This window comes from Vanacampus margaritifer, chromosome 6, assembly GCF_051991255.1.
Source record: "Vanacampus margaritifer isolate UIUO_Vmar chromosome 6, RoL_Vmar_1.0, whole genome shotgun sequence".
Taxonomy (NCBI): Eukaryota; Metazoa; Chordata; class Actinopteri; order Syngnathiformes; family Syngnathidae; genus Vanacampus; species Vanacampus margaritifer.
This window is the reverse complement of record NC_135437.1, coordinates 20,161,016-20,173,935: the sequence shown is the minus strand read 5'-3', so window position 1 is coordinate 20,173,935 and position 12,920 is coordinate 20,161,016. Positions and strand designations below refer to the sequence as shown.

At 38.9% G+C, this 12,920-nt stretch overlaps 1 protein-coding gene across 1 annotated transcript; it reads right to left on the bottom strand.

Annotated features, from left to right (window-relative positions):
- Positions 1-1,569: 1,569 nt before the first annotated feature.
- On the bottom strand, positions 1,570-12,092 carry LOC144053332 (CD81 antigen-like). Its single transcript, XM_077567692.1, has 8 exons — positions 11,855-12,092; positions 10,013-10,127; positions 3,966-4,063; positions 3,812-3,886; positions 3,635-3,748; positions 3,423-3,521; positions 2,077-2,160; positions 1,570-1,992 (listed from the first exon to the last, which is right to left on the bottom strand). Exons 1-8 carry the CDS (start codon positions 11,918-11,920, stop codon positions 1,930-1,932), a joined length of 714 nt encoding a protein of 237 aa, XP_077423818.1. The 5' UTR covers positions 11,921-12,092; the 3' UTR covers positions 1,570-1,929.
- Between the last annotated feature and the right edge of the window lie 828 nt (positions 12,093-12,920).

The window sequence follows — 12,920 nt, the reverse complement described above, 5'->3', positions numbered from 1 at the left end:
TTGTATCTATAATCTGATCTGTGATGATCAATAATGGGAAACATTAGGTTAACTTCAACAACGTTTTGAGATAAAGTGAAACTTAACTACATAACAGAACAATAAAGTAAACTATGCGTCATCGCTGCCTAATCGAGATCAGATGACCGTCAAACATGTTCAAGTTTATCAGGCCCAAAAAGTTTGTCATTGTTTGAGCTGCTCTCGCACACTTTGCGGTTGGTCGCACACAATGGCTGCATCGTGCCACGGGAACGTCACACTCCATTGCTCTCATTAAAAGTACCAGGGAGGCTTGCTGGTAACCTCAAACAACATTTAACCAGAAGTCTTTGCTAAGTTGTAACGATGCTATACTGTTTGTGGTATAATCATTTGTTGCCTCTAGTAGTAGTACTAGTAGTAGTTAGTAGCTTGTAGTATAGCCTATATCAACACATAAAATAAAATAAATCATGCGGGGTAACAATATTATTTTATTCATATGCTTTTATTTTGAAGGCCCAACTTTACCGGCTACACAATGTGTTACGTTGCGCCCCCTGTTGTATTGAGTCAGGTTATTGTAGGTCACGAAATAACTGAAATTGGAAGGGGGAAAAAGAAAGAAAATTAAATTAAATTAAAACGAAATGAAAAGGAGTTAAACAGAATTCGCTACAGTGAAATACAAAATGTCTCAAATCATTTTTTGGGGGGGATTGACATAGAGTTTTATTTTTTTTTAATCCATCCATTAGATAAATGAAGAACAAAAAATGGACTTGAGAAAAGTGAACTTTTCGCATCCAGGACAAAAGTAGTACAGTAGTCCAGCCTCTGCTTGAAAGTGGCTCTTGATCCAGCCTTGCTGATCATGCCATGGGCAGGGAAACTGGGTGTGTTTATTATGCAAATAAGGGCTAATTTACATATGGTTATGTAACAGTGTGGACAAAGTACAGAACAGCTCACCAACACACATTTTCAGCGACAGATCCCAAAAGATTTACTTGTTTATGGCTTCTTTTACACTTGATTTCGAGGGAGCCCCAACAATTTTAGTACAAGCAATTAAAAAGTCCAGTTTTGCCTTAACGTGTCTCTCTATGTAGGCCTTTCTTCACTAATATAAATGACATGTTAACATTCCCATTCACAACCGCAAGCTTCAGTCAACCAGTTGATCACCACCTGTGCATCACAAAGAACTAAAAAAATATCTTAACCACTCACGGGCTCCATTGCAGCAATCCAAACTGGCGGGATTCGAGCCCGTGACATCATCAGCGAGTTTCAGTGACGAGAACCGTGCACTGGGCGTGTCTGTGCCAGAAATACAAGTCAAGTGGGTTTTGGATGTTGTGTGGAGTGTGCGGTACGAATTGTTCAGAGATGAAATGTTGATTAGTCTGCCTCCTTCTGGTGACGTAAGGCATTACAGTCACTCAATCAACTTCCAGTAATGCCTTAACCAATGCCACTGCTTTTCAGTTTTTTTCAGTGCTACAGTAATTGCTTGACATCTTAATATTCGCACCAACCACTTACCCACAATGCTGCAGAAGACAAAATAATCTGCACAGATGATACAGCACGAAGATTGTTTATTAAACACACTGCGGTGTGATAATAAGATAGTAAGTCTGCAACACGGAGATGTCACAATCAAACATGACTTGTCCTGTTATGAACATAAGACGTGCATATGTACAATTTATACATCCAAACAAAACAACAAACTATTCCACAGCATACTGTATATACACTGTATAGATATAGGAAGTTATGGTTATGCCCTATGATAAATAGACAACATCCGAAATGTATTTTTTAGTATAAAATAAAATAAAAGCAAAAATATTCACCATGCTGTGTTCTACTAAAAGGAGAAATGAGCGACTGCATAAAAAACAGCCAAAGAGTTACGGAGCTCATCGCCGTGTGGGTTCAGTACGCCGGAGCGTTATGGATCCCGCAGCAGAGCACCATGGTGAAGATCATCTCAAAGATCTACAAGGGAAGGAAAGAAAAAAATCGACTTTGACTCACATTATTCTTGTATGCAAGTGAGACGGGCGGGGGCACCCAGCTCACCATGATGACGGCCACCACCAGGGCGGCGAGGCCAATCAGATAAAGCTTCTCGGAAAAGAGCTCGATCAGTTTGTCGTGACAGCTCTGTTTGGAAGTAAATCGCAGGTGATGAGTGACACGTTTCGTTTTGACAGTTTTTACATTTTACTTAAAAAACAAACAACAGAATAAAAAATATATATATTGTAAACATTGTTTGTTAATCTACGAATCTGCAGTGTGCGGGGCTCCACTGTACATCATAAAATGAACCATTGCTTGCTGTAGGCATAAAATGCAGGATGGGAGAGGAATGAGATGTTGAATAGAATCTCTCTGTATTCTCTTCAGCAAAAACGAGGCTGATCTTGAAATACTTTCTGTTTTCACTCTTGTTCTTTCAAATGTACATAAAACATAACAGTAGTTAATTGTTGAGCACATTAATGTGGAATTACACCCAAAATAACGCAATTGAGTTATAACCAGGGTTTTGATTTTGTTTAGTTTTTTAAATGTAGTTAATTTTAATCAGTTTTCAGAGTGGTTCTGTTTTTATTAGTTTTAGTTATTTTTTAAAAAATGCTTAATTTTAGTTTAGTTTTAGTTAGTTTGTGGTTTTTTTTGTTTGTTTTTTAATGTATTACTTGTGTGCAATATTTAATAAACACCATGGTAAAATGAAAAAAAACAAAAACATTCATTTTGGCTGAGTTAAATGAAAAAGCTGGCGAGCAGAGCCATTGGAGCCAAACGTCAAGCAGGCAAATAGAGTGACGTCATCTGAAGGTGTTTTTCTATTGGCTGCCGCTAGATGGCGTCACTTCTGTGTGACACACTTTCAAACGTCCTTATTCCGGTTAATAGTTGGGAAATAATCTATTTAAAATCCCATTAAAAATCATCCCCAAAGGCTCATGTATTAAATTAATTACCAAAGACTAAAACAAAGGACATTTTCGTTATAATTATAGTTCGTTTTAGTTAGTTTTGTAAACATAAAATGTAGTTTCAGTTAGTTTTTGTTTTTTAAAACGCATTTTCGTTTATTTTATTTCGTTTTTGAATTTTAGTTTTAGTTTTTTTTGTTCGTTTTCGTTAACTAAAATAACCTTGGTTATAAGAAGAAATAAGTTCATTTAACTAGCAAAAGTACCGTATGTACTTCATGAAATTATCATGTGGATTTTGAGTAATATCGGTATGTGTGCGTCCTTAGTGTCAATTAATACTAACAGAACTGAGACAGTCTACAGTATTCAAAATACATAATACAGAAAAGGGCTGTGACATGATTAAAGATCAATTTGGCTATGCATAAACAATGGAATGGAAAATGCATGAATAAATAAGGAAACCTTCACTACCTGAGACCTGAGAAAATCATCTGGAGACTTTCTGGGACATAAAGTGCCGACGACTTGTTTGAAGAGCGCCGTGTCGTCTCCTTTACCGCAACAGTCGAGCTGGATGGAGCCAAAGACACAAATCACAAATGTAGTCTAACCGGCCACAAAATTAGGTACACCTGCATAGTTTCATTTAGTACAAAAGTTGTATTTTGTACATGCTTACTTACCGTGGTGTGAAAAACATCCAGCACCTTGATGGCGGCGTCTTTACTGGGGGAGCCCGAGACGTCCACAGCCTTGATGTATGCCGAGTCGTAGAAGTTGATCAATTCTTTGGAGATCTGTGGACAGCTTGTCGTTAATGTCAATCAGAATCACTGAGCGACTGTTGCAAATGTCCTCACGGTGTCTCTGTTCATGAAACCCCAGATGGCTGCAGCCACTTCACAGGCGAAGAGGATGACCAAAAAGAAGAAGAACTGCAGAAAAGAGTTTGAATGTAATTCCAGTTCCCAAGACGTTTTGTGTCATTTGTGTTCTAAAGTCAAAATTTCTCACCGTTCCCAACAAGCACTGAGATTCTTGGATGGCACCGTAACAGCCGAGAAAGCCCACCAGCATCATCACAGCGCCTACAGCTATTAGTATGTACACACCTGCCAAAAAACACAAACGTGAAATAATACATGAGGCGAAGAAGTTATGCTGGCCACCGCCACCAGGAGGCGGCAAAGACAACGGAGCGCGTGCACTGTATGTTCCTTGTTCATTGATCCATACACTGTTCGGTAATGGACTTCCTGGATGTCTCTCGCGCTCCCTGAAGGGTGACACGACATTATTGACATCCTGGAGATAAACAGCTCCCAGATCCTGTGTGGGGAGAAGGGGCGGAGCCTCAGGCCGGGAAGTGCCTTTCAGACACACACGTGTAATAAACCCCTCTGACCTCTCACCCCCCGGCATTATCCATCCCACGCAGGAGACGTGCGCACCAACCACCAAGATAAACGCATTAAAACATTTTTCATTTAAATGTGCCCAAATGCTCAACATTTCAGCTCAACAGTAAAGATTTTCTGATTTCTGTAGTCCTCCATGACATTAGACTGATTATCTTTGTTTTTAACCAAAATAATAATAATTAAAAACAAACTTTTAATTTGAAAAATAACGTTATATAGCCAGTAACCAGTAACTGGATCATAATTAATGTATTTTTGGGCACTGTCGATTTGAAAAAATGCTTTTTTTTCTTCTTCTTCTTTTTTAAAGTCAGGAGATAGGAATATGAACATTGTTTTTAAATCTGATTCATCAAAGAAATTACTGAAATAATAATTTGTTGCAAAAGCTTTAAAAAATACAAAATACAAATAAAAAGCACATTTACACACTGTGCAATTTTTCTGCAATAACAATAACAACAATAATGATAATAATACAAAGTTGAAAATGGAACAAAAGCTAAAATTCTTGCAACACAGTGCGTTTAATAGTCGGATGCCCGCTTCTTTGCACATTATAAGTAAGCCTACATCAGGAACAGGAATAAAACGATCTCATACATATGCATTGACACCACATCAGAATTCATCAGGTAAAAGCAAGATTAAGCTAAAAAGTGTTCCGCACATTCAACAGCGTGTCAGCGTACTTTCAAACGCAGCAATTCCAAGGCCTTTTGCCCTTCATCTTTCCCTCTCCACTGAAACGTCGCAGGAAGAATGAAATCCTTTCAGGCAGATGCTTTGAGAGCAGTCTGATTCGGAAAACAGCGGCCACACTAATGCAGCCTGACGGTGCTCGAAAAGGAGACGGACAGATTCGGACTCTCTGCGAAAAGCGTCCATATATCTCCATCAGCCTTGCTGCTATACCCCCCTCCTCTTTCAGGACCCTGCTTATTTTTATTTTTTTTTTCGAGCGAGCCCAGCTACCAGGCTTGGTAACCCAGCAATGTGGCAAAAGCAGTCATTATTTCCACTGCCTTCCATTACTATGACAACACCCTTTGAGGTTTGAAGGCCATTGAGACGGCACCGGGGAAGGTTCATTTATTTCTTGTCTCTCTGTGTAATCTCTATAGGGGAGGGGGAGGCAGGGGGGTCGAACCGCCGCTAAAAGCCCCAATTGGATGTCTCTCTTCTTCTCTTCTTAGCCACTATTTACAAAAAAAAAGGTTGCAAACTCAGTCCCAGCCGTCTTTCACATTGGTCCCAGTTTTAGTGAGTGCTTGTTGATCTATGATAAGGATTAATCATTAAAAGGGGACATACTGTAAATGAGCCTTCAGGACTGAGACAGAGTGAAAGTGGCTGAGCACATATAGTTGAGAGTGCTACAATTACTTAATCACTACCTTTTGTAGAATTTTTGTTTGGTGGTGATGAGATTTTTTCGAAAGTAGAATATGTGGCCTTGCTTTGTGTACTGGGACACAAGTACCATAACAGCAGTTACAGTAATTTCCTTAGTCTATGCCATTTATTTATTTATTTGCATTGGCCTGCTCTTATGACTTAGCCCGACGAACTCCGCCTAGCTACTGGGTGCCACGTGAACCTGACCCCGAAAAATAATCGGGACGATTCCGATGATCAACGAGGCAGTGCCTACTAAAATTTTATTTCAGCTGTGAAGTTTTATTCCAGATCATGTTGACTATTTATTACCTGCTTGGTTTAGTACATTGCAGTTAAAAGATATATTGGAACTAATAAAAGCACATCGGGCGGTAAGAAAGAGAACAGTATATAGCCTACTTAAGTGGCTCGTACCCCCCTCCACATTTTTTTTCATACATCCCCAAAGTTGGAAGCAATTAATTGTATGTGTCTTGGTAAGATGATGAATTATAAGGAAACCCATTGTGTTGTGTAAAAATATATTTACACTATTTGTGGGAACTAGTGACTAGTAACAAAATGGCCTGGAGTCCACGAGTTTCTTCATGTTCCAAAAAGCAACTGCTCTGCATTTGAAAAGAAAAGTGTACTGTTCCTATCACCAATGTCCAACATGAAACACTAATGCACCTAGTGGCAGAAAGTTACCTCAACACAAATGCATAACTCAATGTTTTACGCTCCTTTTAACAGTTTAGTAAATCTTTTTAGCTTCAAATAACACTATGGATTACTCTAAAATTACTGTATGAATGGTTGAAAACCCTAATTTTAATTAAATTTAAACAAATATTGTGCATTTAGAACAGATATAATTTGCGAATAGTTGCAAGTTAACTATGGAAATCATGCAATTAATTACGATGAAAGATTATAATTAACGGCCCTAATGTATAAACAGTATATGCATATAAGTATGCATGTGTGTGCATGTGTAGATAATCATTTTTTTAGGCCGACGCCAATACCTATTTTTGTCAGAAAAAAATACTGATTACCGATTAATCTGCCGATTATTTAAAAATATCTCCTTGGATGTTTGCATCCTTGAATTTTGAGTATAGAAAGTATTTGAATTCTTGAAATATCAACTTTAAACATAACTTGTAAGGACAATGACAAAATAAAACAAGAAAGTGAAATAAGAATAGAATAAACTAAAATAGCAACTGAAAAAACAGTAAGAACAAATACTGACTGTTCCTGTGCGTTTTGGCCTCTTGGGGGCAGTGTGGTGCCGTGCATTCACGGTGTACACACTTAAAGTGAGTACAGAAGAAAGTTACTGGCCTGGACTCGATTGAATTCTATTAAAATAACTCATTTTTCACACATTGGGAAGAATTTGTGCCTTTGCGTAGTGTTATCTTACCTGTAGATATGTGTTACCACAGCACTTGTGTGTGAATATTAATTATTTGAAGGAAAAACACTCCCGACGTCGATGCTAACTTTCTGTTAGCATTTGAATGGGATCCTCCCTTCGCTTGAAGCATTAGCGCGAGGTTAGCGAGGTTTTAAAAGCAAAGCATGTTTTGTATTTAAATATACACTGGATGTAATTCTAACCGTCGTGTGTTTAGTTTTACAGTTAACCCCAACTGGGGTGTAATTTGCTTCAAGGTCGCTTAGCGACAACAGGATAACTTAACCTACACACTTGCTAGTTGCTAATGGTACGCAAGCAAAATGGTGCATTCAGGGTACTTTCACAGCGTCGGAAACTTCGTTTTTATTCGATGCTAACATTTTAAAGGGAAAATAATTGATTAATAAATTTGTTTTAAGTTGCATTAAAAACACAATTAAAAAGCATTAAACTAGACTTGATGAGACAAAATGGCCGCCTCATTAGATGGATGAAACAGACGGGATAATCTGCCTAATTTTTATTCCACATATTCAATATTAATCAGAATTCTGTGTTTAGACTAATCCGGAAAACATGTAACAAAGATTCAGGGGGTCTCGCATACCCTCAAGACTATCCAATTAAGAGGTGCGTCTCAAAATTGTAATTTGTTTCACTGACCTTCCCTTCCTCCATTCTGAAACAAGTCTGAGAAGATTGTCAGTCGAGCGCTGTGCCAGCAGCAACTGCGCTCGAGCACTGCCTCAGAGTTTGGACAATATGTATTTTGAGCCTTACATAAACACCAGGTTGCTGCGCCAGCGTGCTAAAAACATCCAGGCTAAACTCTAATTTGAGGGTTAATGTGCAGATGTCCAAGGTTATTTGAATTATGCCGGGGCGTATGTTTAAGGGCGGGCGAAAGAAAGCAACATTCCCTTGATCTCGCTTGGGTGGGCCTCTCCAAAATCACTAGTGGACCTTTCGTCTATAAAAAGCCCGAGTTTGTGATGCTTCCTTATACTTAGTGAGGAGGGAAGTATGGGAGAACATGGCAAGGCCAAATTGAAATGAATGGGTTCACAGCAGTTCACCGCCACAACAAGGCAACATGAGGAAAATGTTTAAATCGTATCATGTTTCGCATGTTTTGGGGCCAGCTTGCGGGTGACTGAAGGAACTAGGAGGAAAATGATGGACGCCAGTGGCTAAAGCGCTGAGGCAACCTGAGGGGCACATTCCTGATTCTGGTATTCAGTTAAGATTTTGTAGAAGAAACTGAATAACACTCAGAAACTTCAGAGCGGGTGAACACACGTGATGGCTTTATTTTCGCACCGTGCTCACACGCTCGTTACTCAGTGCCCACACCAGCCGCAACATCTGTTGACAACATATGGCCTCTCTGGATGGAGCATGAGAGCCATTTTTCTTTTTCTTTTTTTAATGGACTCGGGGCTGTAAGATTGAATGCATCACCTTCGGAGTGTCAGACTGACAGCCGGGTAAAAATGTCACGCTGCGGATTGACGCGGGTCCCGTTTCCTGGTCTTTTCTTAGAGGTCAAATACAAGTTGACATTTGTGCCTCCATATGAAAGTAAGCCTTTATTTGGGTGTTCTTCAAAATGTCCTTCCTAACGGGAGACGAGATGTCTGTAAGTCATGGCGGAGCAACTTGCAAGGGTTGACTACATTTAGAAAATAAAATACAGTTGATTTAATAAGGATATGTGCCAAGGCTCCATTTAACATTCTCCTCCAGCCATTGTTTCCCTTCCTACTATTAAATATTTAAGCATCGCTCTGGAGATGGACGCCTACTCAACGATCACTTCATTCGGTATACACATTCAAATCCAGGATCAAACTCAGTTGAATAATGGTTTCCATCCACCTATTTTTATTTACATTTTCAAGAATTGTGAAAGTACATTTGGAGGGGTGCATTTTTCAGCGTGTCGATAAAAATAAAATGCAAATTTTGGCCATTCGAACAGGTTTTGGAAATGAAAGATGGCAATAGAGCTGTCAAAATTAATCGATTAATCGACAAGTAATTGAATATCAAACTAATCGACAGCTATTTTTAATAACCGAGTAATGGTTTGGAGCCATTTTTTAATTCAGAATTGTCCAAATCCTCTGATTTCAGCATATCAACAGTAATTTTTCACTGATTTTTGTAGTCCTTAATGAAAGAAGACTGATTATCTTCTGTGTTTAATCAAAATAAGACATTTGCAAACATCAGTTTTTTGGAAAACAATGTTGAAAACACTTTTTTTTTTTTTTTATCACTATAAGAATACGAATCTTTTGGAAAACAGGACGTAATGTTTTGCAAAGGGGGGCAAAAATACAGTATTAGAAACTGTCCTCAATATGACGAAATCTCATGTAACCAAATAAGGTAACCAAGTTGCTGGCGACAACACCACAGCAAACTAAAATCACAACAATAAACATTTTTTCGATCATAATAATAAAAAATTTGTTTAATCTATTTAGGACAGATTATTTGATATAAAACGTGTTAAGTAACTAACTACTTTGTTTCCCCCACAAAACCAATAATGGTGGCAACATTTCTTAAAAATGTTCTATGCAGCCACACTAAACACAACATTCTGATTAATATTGTGTTTGTAAAATATGAATATAAATAAAATGGTTATCCATCCAATGGGGCGGCCATTTTGCCACGTGCTGTCCACTGAAAAGAAAATCAACGTTGCTCAAGGCTCAGGTAACGACCAATCGCGGTGCAGTTTGTGAACATCACATGACCGAACTCTGAAAACAGGCGAGCCGTGATTGGTTGTTGTGAGAAAGCACTTGACTCACTGATATAGAAGGTGCCTGGTGCCTGCTGGCCTTCAAACTGAAGAATGAGGAGGTTGCTTGTTTGACTGTCATGACGGAGCCACAGGGCCACTCCTAAAATCACTCCTCCAGCCAGCTGCAATGAAAGGAGGGATAAACCGTCATCATTATGTCATAGTTATTCTAGTCTTGCAAGGAGAAATCCAAACTTTATGGAAGTTACATGTTAAGATTAAATTGGTGTTGAAAACTTTCTGCTAACATTTGTGCGTGTATACACTGGGAGAGTGGATATGTCATTTTGTTTTGTTTTGACCAATTCTTGGTCTATTAGCCGATTAAATGCACCAGAATATACACGAGAGGGTGACGTGTGCCTCGTAGCATGTCCAGGAATTTTATTCGAGCGTTTATGGTTGACGCAGATTCGCGGGAGTTATGAAATAAAAGACGCGATTGACGACGGCGCGTGAGGAATTCGAATGAGTTTAACGAGTCGACAGTGACATAGTGTTAAGAAATATGTTTGTAGACAATGAGGATGGTGAAGATTTTGACGGCTTTGTAACGGAATGGACGACGAATAATTATCCCGATCCCCCGAGGTTATTACAAGTACGCTCCAGTGTTGAAGGTAAATATATTTTCAGTTATTTACCCGCAGATGCGACATTTGTTTGTTGATTTAAAAAAATATATATATATTGAAGGTTTATAGTAATAAACATATGTTTGTGTGAACGCCACAGGTGTAAGCGCTGAAATGTAAGTAGCTGAGATATCAATAATTTTTTTAAAATATTGTTGAATTTCCAGGAAAACTTCAGGTTTTCAGGAAGTGACTCAAACGTCACCCTTATGTTTTAGAGGCATGGTTTGCCAGGCGCTTTAGGCCTTAATAGGTTAAGGGAACTTGAAAAGTGATGAGAGGATATCCTGACATGACAGTGACCTATAGCACCGTCCATGGCCTCAACAAAAAAAAAAAAACTTCTACATTATCTCCCCTCCGTTGGAATGCAGACCACAGGCTGTGATTGTACAAAATTGTCCTTATATTCTTGTTTATACAAAGTCATCCACACATTTAGTGCCATGACTGCACGGCATTGTTCTCCAAGAGACAGGAAGCCAAATCCTCGACATGAAAAATGGCAGTTTTTCACAATGACAAGCAGGGCAAAAACCAACACAGGAAACGCTCTGGTGTGGCGTGTCCAGGATATGTCGTTCATCTAAAAAAAGATAAGTGGCGAGAAAAAGCAAGTGGAAATTCACAGCTGGTCAATTCCGGGTATTTGGGAAGCAAATGTGAGCATAATTTCAGGAAGTATTATGTGATGCTGACAAGTTACATATAGAAATTGATGTAAAAAAAAAAGGAAAAAAAAAGTGGTGCCTGTGTATTTCCTGAGCTTGAGGAAGGTTCAAAGGCAACACAGCTCTCCCCTCCCCCAAAAGCTCTGTTCAATCTCTTTTTTAAGTGTTTATTCTGAAGCGAGGCATCTGTGAGAAATCATGCATCAATTGTGGAATTTTAAAAATCTTTCCTTGTAGCCCCCATGACTCTATTCCTGATAGGGTCGCGTGGTTAACGTGAGATGTTTGGATTGAAGCCCACCCAGCCCTGAAATCCTCCCCTCTCCTTCCTCTCTCAGCCATCCCACACTGCTGCTTGACCGTGCAGAAAATAACGGTGAGGTTACAGCGACATTTGGTGCACTCAGTTGATGCCGCTCTCCTACGCCAGACATTCACACGCAAGTTGGGAAATGCACTGCATGTAATCCAGAAACCTCACAGCTTCAGTCAAAGTTTGTAACCCGAAACATGAAAATGTTCAAATGATAAGAAACAACTTACCCAGAAAATAAAATTAAAGAAGAATAACATATATTTAATGCATTGCGTGCATCCGGTCACCGCCATGTTGCCAGCTTTTTTGGTCAGTTTCTCTTCTTTTAAGCCCAGTTGGGATCTGAGGCCGGTCGACAATCCAGAATCACGCACGCTCTCTGCCAGTTGAGGTATAAGAGCCTCAATGCTGCAAACTCCTCCTTTATAATGAAGAGTGAAAACTGAGACACGGAACTGCCCACCAGGAGGGGGAAAGACCGAGGGAAGAACATGGCCCCCGTCTGGCACGAGTCAACGGGGTGCCCCACTTTGTTTCCAAGACTGAACTCGCGTTCCAAAGAAAATAAATAAGTTTGATTTTTAAGGGAAAAGTGAAAGGCAACATCAACATATGCATAGCCCCCCCCCCCACATTTTTTTAAAAAAGTCACTCTACATACTGGACTGGTCAACAGCCAATCAACCGAGCCCATACAGCAATAAAAAAAAATAAAAAGTCTACACACCCTGTTCAAATGCTACAGGTAAGACCAAGATAAATCATTTCTTTCACCATTAATGTGACCTATAACCCTCATAACTCAACTGATTAAAAAAAAGAAGAAGATGTTTTTGAGAGGGCAAGTACAAATAAACAAAGGAAATAATGTTGCAGAAGTGTACACACCCTGTGCTCATAATTCACCAATCACGTTCAAAATCATGTTAAATGTAAGCCACCTGCGACCATTAACGAGCCTGTGATTAATCCCCAAACAAACTCAAGATTAGTGCTGTCATTATCTAATATTTTTAATTGATTAGTCAATCACTTAATCGGATTAATTTTAATTTTGCATTAAAATGTATTACAAAAGCATTTACCCCCTGATTACTGTTTATTAACTGGTGTTTATTTTGTACTTTGTATTGATATAGTGATTTAAAAAAAAAAAAAAAAAGTAGGAGGGATAGATGTACTATGTTACCGGTTCGGTAACACAGAAGATAGTCAGCCTTCTTTCATGTAGGACTACGGAAATCAGTGAATGATTACTGTTGAAAATGGCTCTAAACGATTGCTTGATTATTA